Source organism: Hyperolius riggenbachi, chromosome 4 (assembly GCF_040937935.1).
Source record: "Hyperolius riggenbachi isolate aHypRig1 chromosome 4, aHypRig1.pri, whole genome shotgun sequence".
Lineage (NCBI taxonomy): Eukaryota > Metazoa > Chordata > Amphibia > Anura > Hyperoliidae > Hyperolius > Hyperolius riggenbachi.
In genome coordinates, this window is record NC_090649.1 from 132,470,773 (window position 1) to 132,488,517 (window position 17,745).

The following is a 17,745-nucleotide window of genomic DNA, read 5'->3' on the forward strand; positions in this document are numbered from 1 at the left end:
GTACTACAGTTTAAAAGGCGAGAGAAACTTACCTCAGGATGACACATAACTTAAGCTAAAAAGAGACGCAGTTTAATTGTAAAAAACACAAGACAAAGGGTTTAACCCTGTTTGAAGTAAATTTGATGTTTCCCAAATAAAAGCTTAGGCAAGGCTACATAAATAGGGGCCTGCCTTACCTCTTTCTCCCTTCCGGCATCACTATGTAAAAATCCCTATAGCTTGACAAGTCCAGCCTTGGTGCTGCCCTCCCAGATAGTGGATGTGTGGACATACCTTCCTGTGATGTCTTCCACCTGCCTATGCAGAACATGTAATTGTAAGTATGTTTTCATGGAGATTTATAAGGCAGCTTAAAGGGCACCTGAAGTGAGAGGGATAGGGAAGCTGCCATATGTATTTCCTTCTAAACTGTTCCAGTTGCTTGTCTTCATGTTTGTTCACAGACTACGGATAAACATATTAGAGGCAGGGGCTTGAAGAAAGCCATGCAATTTGCATTGCTTAAAAGGAAATAAATATGGCAGCCTCCATATCCTCCATATCCTTCTCACTTTAGGTGTCCTTTAAAGTGAAATAAAATACGACTGGGCCGTGCCCGGAATTGGGTTTGGCAAGTACAGGGCTAGTGTGAAAAAGATACAAATACATGTAAGCAGCAAGACAATATAAAGGATACAGTTACAGCAATTGGACACATTAGAACACGTATACATGTAGTGTGCAGCCGTGCAGTCAGGCTAAGTGCTACCAGTCAGGGTCGGATTACCGACCAGGCAACAAAAGCAGTCACTTGGGGCCCCCATTCAGAGTCAAAGGGGCCCCATCAGCACATAAACCAGCCCTCGCCATCCTGTCAGCGGTGGCTGGATGGTATAATGGTTAAAGGGACTCTGAGCAGTGCAGTAACTATGGAAAGATGCATATCACTTTAAAGCTCTCTTTCTCCTCTTTCCAATGATATATAAACCGCCGCCCTATGCCTTTTAGTTTTCGCTATTTTCACGATCGAAATCACGCCCACTGCAATTTCGATCGCGAAAACAGCGAAAACGAAAAGGCGTAGGGTGGCAGTTTATCTATCATTGGAAAGAGGAGAAAGAGCGCTTCAAAAGGATATGCATCTTTCCATAGTTACATTGTATTACACAGGACCACTTTTCTCCAAAGTCGGCAGCTCGATTCAGCACAATGCAATGAAATATAAGGAACCCAGGGAGATATAATTACAAACATCATGCTGGTAGGTGTTAGGATGTAATTAATTAGTTGTGGGTATGCTTAAAGGCATACCCACAGGCACTGCTCGGAGTCCCTTTAAGGGCTCTGCCTCTGACACAGGAGACCAGGGTTTGAATCTCGGCTCTGCCTGTTCACTAAGCCAGCACCTATTCAGTAGGAGACCTTAGGCAAGTCTCTCTAACTGTTACTGCCTATAGGGCGCATCCTAGTGGCTGCAGCTCTGGCGCTTTGCGTCCGCCAGGAGAAAAGCGCAATATAAATGTTATTTGTCTTGTCAAATGATGCCGTGCGCTGCTGATTGTCTTCAGAGCCAGGCTCTCCTCCTAGGTCCCCTCCTGCTAGTGTGCGCTCTGCCGCTGCCCACTCCTCCCTCCCTTCCCACAGAGAGCCACAGCTGCAGCAAGAATGATAGCAGCAGATGGCAAACACTCACTCACCTATCCATGATCCAAGCGATAGAGATCCCGTCATCTGAAACCCATCTGTCTCTTCTACAGTGCAGCCGCTCGCTCTGAACTTCCTGATTCTCAGATCAGACAGGAAGTAGGAAGTAGTATTAGTAGTAGTAACAGAGCGGCAGCACTCTAGAGGAGACAGATGGGCTCTGGATGACGGGACCTCTATTGCTTGGATCGCAATAGGTGAATGTGAGTCATCTGGTGCTGTCATTCTCCCCCGCTGCGGCTGCCTTCTCTGCTGGACTATCGTATTCACTGGGATGGAGGCTGCATGATGGCTGTCTAGTTTGGGAGGAAATCGGTTGTTCGGTGGTGGGGGTGGTTATGTAATTCTGTCTGGGGAACGGCTTCCGGTTTGGCGGTGTCCAGAGCTTTCTGCTATTGCCAAGCTGGAGATGCAGGGGGAAAGTGCTGCTGCTGTGATATTTGGCGCCCTCTTCACAGGGGTGCCCCAGCCCCTGAGTGTAAATGTCCCAGCCATTCATCTCACACTCTTCTTTTTTGCCGCTGCTATTCCCTGCATTGTGCACCCACAGAGGAAAGCGGGCTGTTGCCCATAGCAACCAGTAGCGTGACTGCCCCGGTGTGTGCGGCATGTTGCTGTGCAGCTGCATCTTCTGATTCTATTACGACATGATGGGGGGGGGGGGGGGCCCAAATCATTTACTTTACTTAGGGCCCCATTTATCCTTAATCCGGCTCTGCTACCAGTCACCACTTGTCATAGGAGAATGAAGAGAGATCTAAGAGTTCAGATAGTTTAAGGCTGAGGGGAAGAAACTGTTCCTGTGCCTTGTGGTCCTGATGTAGATGGATCGGAATCTCCAGCCTAAGGTAAATCTACTGAAGAAGCGAAAGCCTGGTTGGGACAGATCATTAGCGATTTTTTTGAGCTCTGGAGCGCAGTCTAGAGTTGAAGATTTGATCTAGAGAGAGGAGTGGTTTTCTGATGATTCTCTCCGCTGATGTGATGACCCTCTGCAGTTTGTGTCTGTCGCTGGCGGAGGAGCCAGCATACCAGACCAGAATGGAGGAGCAGAGGACAGATTCAATTGTGGCAGTGTAGAAGCTCATCAGAAGCTCGTGGGCCATACCGAACTTTCTATAGTTGGCGTAGGAAAAATAGCCTCTGCTGGGCTTTTTTCTGGGTGGAGGTTGTGTTGGCTTTCCAAGTCAGGTCCTTAGAGATTGCCGTGCCAAGGAGGCATGCACAGGGAACGTTCTCAACTACCGTGCCATCAATGCAATCCATTGGGGGTGGAGTGGTAGCGTGTTTCCTAAAGTCAACAATCATCTCAACCGTTTTTGCAGTGTTGAGGACCAGTCCGTTCACCCTACACCAGTGGCAAATTCTGTCAACCTGGAGGCGATACTCCTGCTCATCATTCCCAGAGATGAGGCCAACAATAGTGGTGTCCTCGGCAAACTTGATGACTTTGACGGAGTTCGCAGTGGACCTGCAATTGTTAGTGTATAGGGAGAATAAGAACGGAGACAGTACACATCCTTGAGGGGCCCCTGTGTTGGTGGTCCTCGGTTGAGAGATGATAGTATCCAGCTTGACGACCTGGGTTCTGTTACTTAGGAAGTCTGTGATCCAGAGACGGAGGGTAGGTGGACCCCAAGGGCAGCAAGATTCTCTTAAAGTATTTGGGAGCTGATGTTGTTAAACGCCGAGCTAAAGTTGAGTAGAAGGATCCTGGCATATGCGTCAGGTCTATCCAGGTGTTCATTTACGAACGCCAGGCAGACGTTTATGGCGTCGTCAGTAGACCTGTTTGCTCTATACGCAAACTGAAACGGGTCCAGCAGGAGTACATTTGAAATCGGCACCGGTAGACTTGGGCGCAGGATACAGCGGTATATGGCTGATCCTGCTAATGTACAAGTCCGGGCCGTTTTAATTACTATTCCCCCTCCAGGCCGCCTATTTCCCCTCCAGGCCGCCATGGATAGTGGGGGAATGAAATAATTTGGCTTCCAGCGATTGCTGGAGGCCGAATTATTGTGTTTTTTAAGCAACTTCGGCTCCGTCTTCTGACGGAGCCGACATTACTCACTGAACGCCGCTATAGACTGATTCCCATTACAGTCTATGGCGGCGCTGGCTGCGCCCAAATCTAGCAGGCACTGCTCCGTCCAGCAGGGACTCAGTGGATAGTTTGAGGAGAGCCAAAGCCAAGCTTTCAAAGGATTTCATGATGACCGATGTGAGAGCCACCAGCTTGAAATTGTTGAGGTCTGAAACACCATGTTTTTTGGGGACAGGGATGATTGTGGATCTCTTGAAGCAAGCAGGGATCCTGCCTTCCTGGATGGATTTCGTGAAGATGGAGGAGAAAATAGGAGTAAGCTGCTGCACGCAGGTTTTCAGACAGGCTGGTGACACTCCATCTGGGCCTGAGGCTTTCCTTGCATTAATCCCTGACAGGTGTTTCCTGACATCATCCTCATTCACCGCTAGAAGGGGTGGGCTTGGATGTGGGGGTGCAAAGTCAGAGGAGGTGGCAGGAGGCTCTGGGGACCTTGCTGGGACCGGCAGGTTCTCAAATCTGCAAAAGAACTCACTGAGGTTCTCAGCGAGCTCGGTGCTGGGAGTTGCACGCTGAGGGACCACATAGGACTCTGGAAAACAATCCCTGGACCTGGAATACTAGGATGGGACAAGGGAGTTCGGTGATACATACCAGCGGAAAGATACTTCACTAAAGAGGGCGGTAAGAATCTCAATAGGTAAGTCCTGCTGTGTCAGGTGAAGATTGCCATTGGTTTCTGCTGCCTGAAGCTTTGTTTGATGCGGACTGTACCCTTGATTAGGATATAGCCTAATAGGACATACCAAGAACACTGCGGTTTATTCATTCTACCCACTTACACCCACAAGAGACTCCTGGTACCGGTACCTGGTATGAGTGGTGAGGGAATGTGAGGCGCAGAGTGATTGGTCAGAGGTGGCCTTAGTGTACGCGGGGCCTGGGGCGAGTGTCATATGCGGGGCCTAGAGATATATGCTGTGGATACACACGTTGTGGAAGCCCACACTCTGTATAGGTTAGATAGGTAGGTGCCTCCAGTATAGGTTAGATAGGTAGGTGCCCCAAAGTATAGATTAGATACAGTAGGTAGGTGCCCCAAAGTATAGATTAGATAGGTGCCTGCAGTATAGATTAGACAGGTAGGTGCCCTGCATTACAGATTAGATAGGTAGGTAGGTACCCTGCAGTACAGATTAGACAGGTAGGTGCCCTGCATTACAGATTAGATAGGTAGGTAGGTACCCTGCAGTACAGATTAGTTAGGAAGGTGCCTGCAGTATAGATTAGTTAGGTAGGTACCCCGCAGTATATATTAGATAGGTGCCTGCCGTATAGATTAGATAGATAGGTGCCCTGCAGTATAGATTAGACAGGTAGGTGCCCTGCAGTACAGATTAGATAGGTGCCTGCAGTATAGAGTAGGTAGGGTGGTGCCCTGCAGTACAGATTAGATAGGTTCCTGCAGTATAGATTAGATCGATAGGTGCCAGCCTGCAGTATAGATTAGATAGGTGCCAGCCTGCAGTATAGATTAGATAGGAAGGTGGCTGTAGTATAGATTAGATAGGTAAGTGCCTGCAGTATAGATTAGATAGGAAGGTGGCTGCAGTATAGATTAGATAGGTAGGTGCCTGCAGTATAGGTTAGATAGGAAGGTGGCTGCAGTATAGATTAGATAGGTGCCTGCAGTATAGAATAGATAGGTGCTTGCAGTATAGATTAAATAGGTGCCTGCAGTATAGATTAGATATATAGGTGTCTGCAGTATAGGTTAGATAGGTGCCTGCAGTATAGATTAGATAGGTGCCAGCCTGCAGTATAGGTTAAATAGGTGCCTGCAGTATTGGTTAGATAGGTGCCAGCCTGCAGTATAGGTTAGATAGGTGCCAGCCTGCAGTATAGATTAGATAGGAAGGTGGCTGTAGTATAGATTAGATAGGTAAGTGCCTGCAGTATAGATTAGATAGGAAGGTGGCTGCAGTATAGATTAGATAGGTAGGTGCCTGCAGTATAGGTTAGATAGGAAGGTGGCTGCAGTATAGATTAGATAGGTGCCTGCAGTATAGAATAGATAGGTGCCTGCAGTATAGATTAAATAGGTGCCTGCAGTATAGATTAGATATATAGGTGTCTGCAGTATAGGTTAGATAGGTGCCTGCAGTATAGATTAGATAGGTGCCAGCCTGCAGTATAGGTTAAATAGGTGCCTGCAGTATTGGTTAGATAGGTGCCAGCCTGCAGTATAGATTAGATAGGTGCCAACCTGCAGTATAGGTTAGATAGGTGCCTGCAGTATAGGTTAGATAGGTGCCAGCCTGCAGTATAGGTTAGATAGGTGCCAGCCTGCAGTATAGATTAGATAGGTGCCAGCCTGCAGTATAGATTAGATAGGTGCCAGCCTGCAGTATAGGTTAAATAGGTGCCTGCAGTATAGGTTAGATAGGTGCCAGCCTGCAGTATAGATTAGATAGGTGCCAACCTGCAGTATAGATTAGATAGGTGCCAGCCTGCAGTATAGGTTAGATAGGTGCCAGCCTGCAGTATAGGTTAGATAGGTGCCAGCCTGCAGTATAGGTTAGATAGGTGCCTGTAGTATAGATTAGATAGGTGCCAGCCTGCAGTATAGATTAGATAGGTGCCTGCAGTATAGGTTAGATAGGTGCCTGCAGTATAGATTAGATAGGTGCCTGCCTGCAGTATAGGTTAGATAGGTGCCAGCCTGTAGTATAGATTAGATAGGAAGGTGGCTGTAGTATAGATTAGATAGGTAAGTGCCTGCAGTATAGATTAGATAGGAAGGTGGCTGCAGTATAGATTAGATAGGTAGGTGCCTGCAGTATAGGTTAGATAGGAAGGTGGCTGCAGTATAGATTAGATAGGTGCCTGCAGTATAGAATAGATAGGTGCCTGCAGTATAGATTAAATAGGTGCCTGCAGTATAGATTAGATATATAGGTGTCTGCAGTATAGGTTAGATAGGTGCCTGCAGTATAGATTAGATAGGTGCCAGCCTGCAGTATAGGTTAAATAGGTGCCTGCAGTATTGGTTAGATAGGTGCCAGCCTGCAGTATAGATTAGATAGGTGCCAACCTGCAGTATAGGTTAGATAGGTGCCTGCAGTATAGGTTAGATAGGTGCCAGCCTGCAGTATAGGTTAGATAGGTGCCAGCCTGCAGTATAGATTAGATAGGTGCCAGCCTGCAGTATAGATTAGATAGGTGCCAGCCTGCAGTATAGGTTAAATAGGTGCCTGCAGTATAGGTTAGATAGGTGCCAGCCTGCAGTATAGATTAGATAGGTGCCAACCTGCAGTATAGATTAGATAGGTGCCAGCCTGCAGTATAGGTTAGATAGGTGCCAGCCTGCAGTATAGGTTAGATAGGTGCCAGCCTGCAGTATAGGTTAGATAGGTGCCTGTAGTATAGATTAGATAGGTGCCAGCCTGCAGTATAGATTAGATAGGTGCCTGCAGTATAGGTTAGATAGGTGCCTGCAGTATAGATTAGATAGGTGCCTGCCTGCAGTATAGGTTAGATAGGTGCCAGCCTGTAGTATAGATTATATAGGTAGGTGCCCTGCAGTATAGATTATATAGGTAGAGGCCCTGAAGTATAGATTAGATAGGTAGATGCCCTGCAGTATAGATTATATAGGTAGATGCCCTGCAGTATAGATTATATAGGTAGGTTACCTGCAGTATAGATTATATAGGTAGATGCCCTGCATTATAGATTAGATAGGTAGATGCCCTGCAGTATAGATTAGATAGGTAGATGCCCTGCAGTATAGATTATATAGGTAGATGCCCTGCAGTATAGATTATATAGGTAGGTGCCCTGCAGTATAGATTATATAGGTAGATGCCCTGCAGTATAGATTATATAGGTAGATGCCCTGCAGTATAGATTAGATAGGTAGATGCCCTGCAGTATAGATTATATAGGTAGATGCCCTGCAGTGTAGATTAGATAGGTAGATGCCCTGCAGTATAGATTATATAGGTAGGTGCCCCGCAGTATAAATTATATAGGTAGATGCTCCGCAGTATATATTATATAGGTAGGTGCCCCGCAGTATAGATTATATAGGTAGATGCCCTGCAGTATAGATTATATAGGTAGGTGCCCCGCAGTATAGATTATATAGGTAGATGCCCTGCAGTATAGATTAGATAGGTAGATGCCCTGCAGTATAGATTAGATAGGTAGGTGCCCCGCAGTGCAGCTTAGATAGCAAGGTGGCTGCAGTGCTGGGGAGAGCAGGCATAATTGTTAAAACTCACGTGTCTCCGATGCTCCAGCTACCATCTATTTCCTCTCCCAGCATCGCATCTGTGTCATTTTTAGCTGCACAGAAGAAAACTGCCCGGGCTTTTTTCCCCTGATGCTGTGCAAAGCATGATGGGATTTCTGATCTTGTTCTCGTTCTGCTGCTTTGGTGCAATTTTTTTTTTTTTTTTTTACATTTTGAATTTGACGTTTGAAGCCTAGCGTGTGCAGCTGGGAGGGGTGATCAGGACACAGGACAGTTGGAACTGTGTCTCCTGCTCCTTGTCACCTCCTTTCAACCAAAAAGATGGCTGCCCCCATGCCAAAGATGGCAGCCCCCATGAATCACAAACATTTGCCTGTTCTTTTAAAACAGGGTGGGTAAGAGATTATATTACCTATCTATTCTAATTAACATAATTAATGTAACTTGATGAAGGTATGTTTGTTTAGGCTGAAGTTCCCCTTTAAGCCCCTTCCAGACAGTTTGTGTGTCCCTTGAGGAGAGGTCCTGTTCCAGTTTTACAGCGTAGTTCTTTTTGGCAGCCCTCAGTTCCTTGTTTAAAGTGTTTTTAGCCCTCCTATACTCCTCCTGGTTGCCAGACTTGAACGCCAGTTCCTTGCTTCTGTGCAGATGCAGAAGTTTATTGGAGAACCATGGTTTGTTGTTAGGGTAGTGTTTGCGGATTTTTGTTGGTACACACTGGTCCTCACAGAAGCTGATGTTCGAGGATACAATGTCAGAATCAGAATCAATTTCTGTGCTTCCAGAGCCTTCCAGTCCATACATTCGAAGCAGGCTTGAAGTTGTAGTTTAGCCTCCTCCGACCATACTTTGCTGGATCTTAGGACTGGTTTCACAGTTTCCAGGCGTCTCCTGTAGGTGGGTATCAGGTGAATGATGCAGTGGTCCAATGAGCCTAGTGCTGCCCACGGGGTTGAAATAACATTTAATAAAAATGGGGTTGATATAACATTCAATAAAAATGTGTTATCCTACTTTTTATTACCCATACAGTTACCATACTTGCTTTTGTGCACAAGTAATATTGTCCATTTACAGATTATAAGTTCCCAAAGTACAGTTTTTTTTCTGCTCTGAAAGCTGCCATTGCATTTTATTCATTGCTGCTGTAATTATATATTACAATCTTCTAGTGATAATTTCTCAACTGTGTGCATGCTTGAAGCAGAGATAGCTAATTTTCACCACAGATATGATTGTAGCAGCAGAGGGATATAAACAAAAGATAATGTTATCACCTCTTCAGATGCATATCACAAGCTGAAGGAGCTTCAACTGAAGAATTAAGTGCTGTGTTTAACGAATGCTGTCTGCTACAATTTTTTTGCGGTAGTAGGTTTAAGGCTGTAAGTAATCTTTTAGAGCAAAGGAAAAATGCTGATTTTAAACCTCTTTAATGAAGGTCTTTGGGTTCCTTGGGGATTGTTTGGGGCTAGCCATCAGTAGTCTTGCAGAACTGTCCAAAACTGATATTGGCAGAATACTCTATTTCCAATACCTAAATGATTGAGTGCCCAGGTTCTCTTTAAAGGTGCAGCAATATACTGAGGCTAAATCTACTCAAGGCAGCTGCACTGCATGTTAGTAAATGTAACTAGTTTGTGGCTTATCTGTGTAGTTTACGTTGTGTCTGTGTGTGTGTGTATGAGTATAACAATCCCAGTGTAAGAAAGGTATTTGCTTGTATTGATGATCTGCTCTTTGCTACATATTTCTAGGCTGTGAAAGAACTTTTAGCAAATGGCGCAGATCCCAATTTGCCTCTCAGCAGGGGAGTGGGCAGCGCGCTCTGTGCAGCCGTGACTATCGCCTACGAGGATCGGAGGACTCTGCATGCTAGAATTGCTCTGGTAGGACCAAATGATTGCACTTTTTCTCTTTTTGAATAGAATAACTGACATTGCAAGGAAAATAATTTAGGTTTTTGCCCACAGCAAGTGTTTTTTTATGATTGATTATTGATAATGTCCACACTTTGAACTGCACATGAAACACTACTGTATTTTACCCTGTGCACTTCCTTGTGCTTTTTTATTGATCGTTTGCAACTCCCATCTGCTTTTTTATCATCATGCTCTATACCTACCTTTAACTACTTCCCGACTGCCGTATAGACAAATGGCGGCCGGGAAGCAGACGCCGCAAGGACCGCCGTATTGACAAATGGCGGCGGTCCTTGTTTGGGCATGGGCGGAGCGATCGCGTCATCCGTGACGCGATCCTCCGCCTCCGCCTGTCGCCGCTCACTCGCCGCAACATCCCGCCGGCCATACGGAAGCGCCGGCGGGATGTTAACCCGACGATCGCCGCATACAAAGTGTATAATACACTTTGTAATGTTTACAAAGTGTATTATACAGGCTGCCTCCTGCCCTGGTGGTCCCAGTGTCCGAGGGACCACCAGGGCAGGCTGCAGCCACCCTAGTCTGCACCAAGCACACTGATTTTCTCCCCCCCCCGCCCCAGATCGCCCATAGCACCCATCAGACCCCCCCCTGCCCACCCCCCAGACCCCTGTTTGCACCCAATCACCCCCCTAATCACCCATCAATCACTCCCTGTCACTATCTGTCAACGCTATTTTTTTTTATACCCCCCCCCCCCTGCCCCCTGCTCCCTCCTGATCACCCCCCCACCCCCCAGATTCTCCCCAGACCCCCCCCCCCCCCCCCATGCACTGTATGCATCTATCCCCCCTGATCACCTGTCAATCACCCGTCAATCACCCATCAATCACCCATCAATCACCCCCTGTCACTGCCACCCATCAATCAGCCCCTAACCTACCTAACCTGCCCCTTGCGGGCAATCTGATCACCCCCCCACACCAATAGATCGCCCGCAGATCCGACATCAGATCACCTCCCAAATCCATTGTTTACATCTATTCTCTCCTCTAAACACACACTAATTACCCATCAATCACCCATCAATCACCCCCTATCACCACCTGTCACTTTTACCTATCAGATCAGACCCTAATCTGCCCCTTGCGGGCACCCAATCACCCGCCCACACGCTCAGATTGCCCTCAGACCCCCCCTTATCAATTCACCAGTGCATTCATTACATCTGTTCTTCCCTGTAATAACCCACTGATCACCTGTCAATCACCTATCACCCATCAATCACCCCCTGTCACTGCCACCCATCAATCAGCCCCTAACCTGCCCCTTGCGGGCAATCTGATCACCCACCCACACCATTAGATCGCCCGCAAACCCGCCGTCAGATTACCTCCCAAATGTATTGTTTACATCTGTTATCTTCTCTAAACACCCACTAATTACCCATCAATCACCCATCAATCACCCCCTATCACTGTTACCTATCAGATCAGACTCTAATCTGCCCCTTGCGGGCACCCAATCACCCGCCTACACGCTCAGATTACCCTCAGACCCCCCCCTTATCAATTCGCCAGGGCATTATTTACATCTATCCTTCCCTGTAATAACCCACTGATCACCTGTCAATCACCTGCCAATCACCTATCACCCATCAATCACCCCCTGTCACCCCCTGTCACTGCCACCCAACAATCAGCCCCTAACCTGCCCCTTGCGGGCAATCTGATCACCCCCCCACACCAATAGATCGCCCGCAGATCCGACATCAGATCACCACCCAAGCGCAGCGTTTACATCTATTCTCTCCTCTAAACACCCACTAATTACCCATCAATCACCCCCTATCACCACCTGTCACTGTTACCCATCAGATCAGACCCTAATCTGCCCCTTGCGGGCACCCAATCACCCGCCTACACGCTCAGATTACCCTCAGACCCCCCCTTATCAATTCGCCAGTGCAATATTTACATCTGTTCTCCCCTGTAATAACCCACTGATTACCTGTCAATCACCTATCAATCACCCATCAATCACCCCCTGTCACTGCCACCCATCAATCACCCCCTGTCACTGCCACCCATCAATCACCCGCTGTCACTGCCACCCATCAATCAGCCCCTAACCTGCCCCTTGCGGGCAATCTGATCACCCACCCACACCAATAGATCGCTCGCAGATCTGACGTCCGATCACCTCCCAAGTGCAGTGTTTACATCTGTTCTCTACCCTAAACACCCACTAATTACCCATCAATCACCCCCTGTCACTGCTACCTATCAGATTAGACCCCTATCTGCCCCTAGGGCACTCAATCACCCGCCCACACCCTCAGAATGCCCTCAGACCCCAGCCCTGATCACCTCGCCAGTGCATTGCTTGCATCTATTCCCCCCTCTAATCACACCTTGAGACACCCATCAATCACCTCCTGTCACCCCCTAGCACACCTACCCATCAGATCAGGCCCTAATTTGCCCCGTGTGGGCTCCTGATCACTCGGCCAAACCCTCAGATCCCCCTCAGACCCCCTTCCGATCACCTCCCCAGTGCATTGATTGCATCTATTTTCCCCTCTAACCACCCCCTGAGACACCCATCAATCACCTCCTGTCACCCCCCTAGCACTCCTATCCATCAGATCAGGCCCAATACAACCTGTCATCTAAAAGGCCACCCTGCTTATGACCGGTTCCACAAAATTCGCCCCCTCATAGACCACCTGTCATCAAAATTTGCAGATGCTTATACCCCTGAACAGTCATTTTGAGACATTTGGTTTCCAGACTACTCACGGTTTTGGGCCCGTAAAATGCCAGGGCGGTATAGGAACCCCACAAGTGTCCCCATTTTAGAAAAAAAGACACCCCAAGGTATTCTGTTAGGTGTATGACGAGTTCATAGAAGATTTTATTTTTTGTCAAAAGTTAGCGGAAATTGATTTTTATTGTTTTTTTTCCACAAAGTGTCACTTTCCGCTAACTTTTGACAAAAAAATAAAATCTTCTATGAACTCGTCATACACCTAACAGAATACCTTGGGGTGTCTTCTTTCTAAAATGGGGTCACTTGTGGGGTTCCTATACTGCCCTGGCATTTTAGGGGCCCTAAACCGCGAGGAGTAGTCTAGAAAACAAATGCCTCAAAATGACCTGTGAATAGGACGTTGGGCCCCTTAGCGCACCTGGGCTGCAAAAAAGTGTCACACATGTGGTACCGCCGTACTCAGGAAAAGTAGTATAATGTGTTTTGGGGTGTATTTTTACACATACCCATGCTGGGTGGGAGAAATTTCTATGTAAATGGACAATTGTGTGTAAAAAAAATCAAACAATTGTCATTTACAGAGCTATTTCTCCCACTTAGCATGGGTATGTGTAAAAATACACCCCAAAACGCATTATACTACTTCTCCTGAGTACGGCGGTACCACATGTGTGGCACTTTTTTACACCCTAAGTACGCTAAGGGGCCCAAAGTCCAATGAGTACCTTTAGGATTTCACAGGTCATTTTGCGACATTTGGTTTCAAGACTACTCCTCACGGTTTAGGGCCCCTAAAATGCCAGGGCAGTATAGGAACCCCACAAATGACCTCATTCTAGAAAGAAGACACCCAAAGGTATTCCGTACGGAGTATGGTGAGTTCATAGAAGATTTTATTTTTTGTCACAAGTTAGCGGAAAATGACACTTTGTGAAAAAAAACTATTAAAATCAATTTCCGCTAACTTGTGACAAAAAAATAAAAACTTCTATGAACTCACCATACTCCTAACGGAATACCTTGGGGTGTCTTCCTTCTAAAATGGGGTCATTAGTGGGGTTCCTATACTGCCCTGGCATTTTAGGGGCCCTAAACCGCGAGGAGTAGTCTTGAAACAAAAATGACCTGTGAAATCCTAAAGGTACTCATTGGACTTTGGGCCCCTTAGTGCAGTTAGGGTGCAAAAAAGTGCCACACATGTGGTATCGCCGTACTCGGGAGAAGTAGTATAATGTGTTTTGGGGTGTATTTTTACACATACCCATGCTGGGTGGGAGAAATACCTCTGTAAATGACAATCTTTTGATTTTTTTTACACACAATTGTCCATTTACAGAGGTATTTCTCCCACCCAGCATGGGTATGTGTAAAAATACACCCCAAAACACATTGTACTACTTCTCCCGAGTATGGCGATACCACATGTGTGGCACTTTTTTGCACCCTAACTGCGCTAAAGGGCCCAAAGTCCAATGAGTACCTTTAGGATTTCACAGGTCATTTTTGAGAAATTTCGTTTCAAGACTACTCCTCACGGTTTAGGGCCCCTAAAATGCCAGGGCAGTATAGGAACCCCACAAATGACCCCATTTTAGAAAGAAGACACCCCAAGGTATTCCGTTAGTAGTATGGCGAGTTCATAGAAGATTTTATTTTTTGTCACAAGTTAGCGGAAATTGATTTTAATTGTGTTTTTTCACAAAGTGTCATTTTCCGCTAACTTTTGACAAAAAATAAAATCTTCTATGAACTCACCATACTCCTAACGGAATACCTTGGGGTGTCTTCTTTCTAAAATAGGGTCATTTGTGGGGTTCCTATACTGCCCTGGCATTTTAGGGGCCCTAAACCGTAAGAAGTAGTCTTGAAACGAAATTTCTCAAAATGACCTGTGAAATCCTAAAGGTACTCATTGGACTTTGGACCCTTTAGCGCAGTTAGGGTGCAAAAAAGTGCCACACATGTGGTATCGCCGTACTCAGGAGAAGTAGTATAATGTGTTTTGTGGTGTATTTTTACACATACCCATGCTGAGTGGGAGAAAGATCTCTGTAAATGGACAATTGTGTGTAAAAAAAATTAACAAATTGTCATTTACAGAGATATTTCTCCCACCCAGCATGGGTATGTGTAAAAATACACCCCAAAACACATTATACTACTTCTCCTGAGTACGGCAATACCACATGTGTGGCACTTTTTTGCAGCCTAACTGCGCTAAGGGGTCCAAAGTCCAATGAGCACCTTTAGGCTTTACAGGAGTGCTTACAATTTAGCACCCCCCAAAATGTCAGGACAGTAAACACACCCCACAAATGACCCCATTTTGGAAAGTAGACCCTTCAAGGTATTCAGAGAGGGGCATGGTGAGTCCGTGGCAGATTTCATTTTTTTATGTCGCAAGTTAGAAGAAATTGAAACTTTTTTTTTTTTTTTTTTTTCTCACAAAGTGTCATTTTCCGCTTACTTGTGACAAAAAATAATATCTTCTATGAACTCACTATGCCTCTCAGTGAATACTTTGGGATGTCTTCTTTCCAAAATGGGGTCATTTGGGGGGTATTTATACTATCCTGGAATTCTAGCCCCTCATGAAACATGACAGGGGGTCAGAAAAGTCAGAGATGCTTGAAAATGGGAAAATTCACTTTTTGCACCATAGTTTGTAAACGCTATAACTTTTACCCAAACCAATAAATATACACTGAATGGGTTTTTTTTTATCAAAAACATGTTTGTCCACATTTTTCGCGCTGCATGTATACAGAAATTTTACTTTATTTGAAAAATGTCAGCACAGAAAGTTAAAAAAATCATTTTTTTGCCAAAATTCATGTCTTTTTTGATGAATATAATAAAAAGTAAAAATCGCAGGAGCAATCAAATAGCACCAAAAGAAAGCTTTATTAGTGACAAGAAAAGGAGCCAAAATTCATTTACGTGGTAGGTTGTATGAGCGAGCAATAAACCGTGAAAGCTGCAGTGGTCTGAATGGAAAAAAAGTGGCCGGTCCTTAAGGGGTAGAAAGCCCTAGGTCCTCAAGTGGTTAAAAAACACCTCTTCAAGCAGAATTAAAGTCAAAATTCCTTTTGTTTCTTGAAAGCATTTGCCTCAAAGAGGAAGGTTATCTGCACAACTGCAAATGGTGGTATAACCTTATCCTTCACATGCCCAGCAACCACTGAAATTAAAATTGCTGCCCAGTAGTAGAACTAAACATGGCTGCCACCATCACTAACTGCTTTGTGACTTGAGGAAAACTGTAATTTTTACACAGACATGAATTTGTGCCAAATGCAGGTGGGATAACTATGGGAGTGTTAATCTCCTTTTCTTCACCTGTGGAAAGACCTATTGCCATCTTGGCTACACTTTTCATAACCATACCTAGGGCTTGATTCACAAAGCGGTGCTAACTGTTAGCACGCCTGTGAAAACCCCCTTAGCACGTCTAAACAAGCTTTTCGCGCATAAAAGTTTACGCGTGCAAAACTTTATGCGCGTAAAACTTTACGCGCGTACTGCACAGAGCGCAGGGCGCTCCGCGCGAAGTGCCCATTAAAGCCTATGGGACTTAGCGCGTGTAAAAACTTTGCGCGCGTAAAACTTTGCGCGCGCAAAGTTAGTGCGCAATCTGATTGAGAAATCCGGTGCTAACCTACTTAGCACCCTGGTTAGCGCGTCTAAAGACTTTAGACGTGCTAAGTAGGTTAGCACCGCTTTGTGAATCAAGCCCCTAGTGTTTTCACCAGTCTGTAAGCATACATTGTGAGTCTTGCATACTGTTTCTTCAGATCCAGTCAGGGTTTTATGAGCTCACTTAGCTGATTCCCCTGAAGAGCTGTGTCTCTCAGAACCCAGAGGGCTGTGCAGCAGAGGTCTTAGGGTGAGTTACACTCTAGGACCAAACATCCAATAGTGACCTAGATTAGTGAATGGATGAGTGCCATGAGCTTCTAGCAGATGGCCACTAGTGAGCCAGAGTGAATGGCAAACAGGCCAATACCCCCATAGCTAGTTGTTGTCATTGGAAACCAGTGAAGCTGGCAGATGTGATGGAAAAATGTACAAAGCAGTACTGTGGAGGTGACCCAAGAGTTTGGCCACACAAGCAAAATGTATTCTGATGTGACCATTTTTTTTCTGCGCACATCTTCAACAACACATTTTAACTATGGCAACAGTGAAGTAATTATGATTCCAACAAATGCACCAACATAGAACTGTTCCCCATTGCCAGCCTCTAAAGAGTACAGCTTTGATTAGTATGGTCAGTAAAATGAATTCCTAGAGTATCCTTCCAAAAGTGTTTTTATCCTGATGTTTTAGACATACTGTACATGCACCAAAGTCAAATACACAGTACTCCAGATATTGCAGCTCTTGTCTGCTTCTCAACTTTGAGCTAGTATGCCAATTCTGAAGACTGCCTTCCATCCTTATAAGGCCTCTTGCACACTGCAAGCGATTCAGATTCAGATTCCGCTTTTTAATCGGATTTTAATTCAGATTCAGATTCAGATTTGCAGTTTGCTCCCTGCACACTGCAAATCTGAATCTGAATCGGAGGTAAAAACTGATTAAAAAGCGGAATCGGAATCGGAATCGCGTGCAGTGTGCAAGAGGCCTAAGACTGGTAGCCTGCCTGTAGTGACAATGAGGAGAGCTACCATCACCCTGCATCTCCTAGTACTGTGTGATAGGCAGTGAGTTGCCTAGCAACCCAACACCTCTTACAATGTGCAATTCCCTCTTTCCCAAAATTGTCATAAATACTTCACTCTTCTAGTAAGTATTGACTTCAATGAATTATCACTACAGAGCTACTGTAAATACACCAAATGTTATGTAGCTATAAAGAGTATCATCTTCATCACAGCCTTTTGGAGATGAACACAGAGGAGATTTTTTTTCTTACTGTAGTTTAGTTTTACCCCAATTTGTCAATGTTCCAGCTCTCCTTTTTCCTAAAGGATTAGCTCGTCTCTTGATTTATAGTTTTCATTTTAGAATATTCCCAAGGTTAATTAATGTAATTGAGCTAGTCAGTAATTAGTTCAGTAGTGCTGAGACAGGATTGCGTTTAATGCGTGGTCTAT

At 45.5% G+C, this 17,745-nt stretch overlaps 1 protein-coding gene across 1 annotated transcript in view; it reads left to right on the forward strand.

The window, feature by feature from the left end:
• The window catches only part of ANKMY1 (ankyrin repeat and MYND domain containing 1), a 75,394-nt gene that overhangs the window by 41,891 nt on the left and 15,758 nt on the right, over window positions 1–17,745 (forward strand). Inside the window, exon 12 of the mRNA XM_068280721.1 lies at window positions 9,749–9,880. Within this exon, the coding sequence (XP_068136822.1) occupies window positions 9,749–9,880 (132 nt within the window). The remainder of the gene's footprint in view (window positions 1–9,748; window positions 9,881–17,745) is intronic.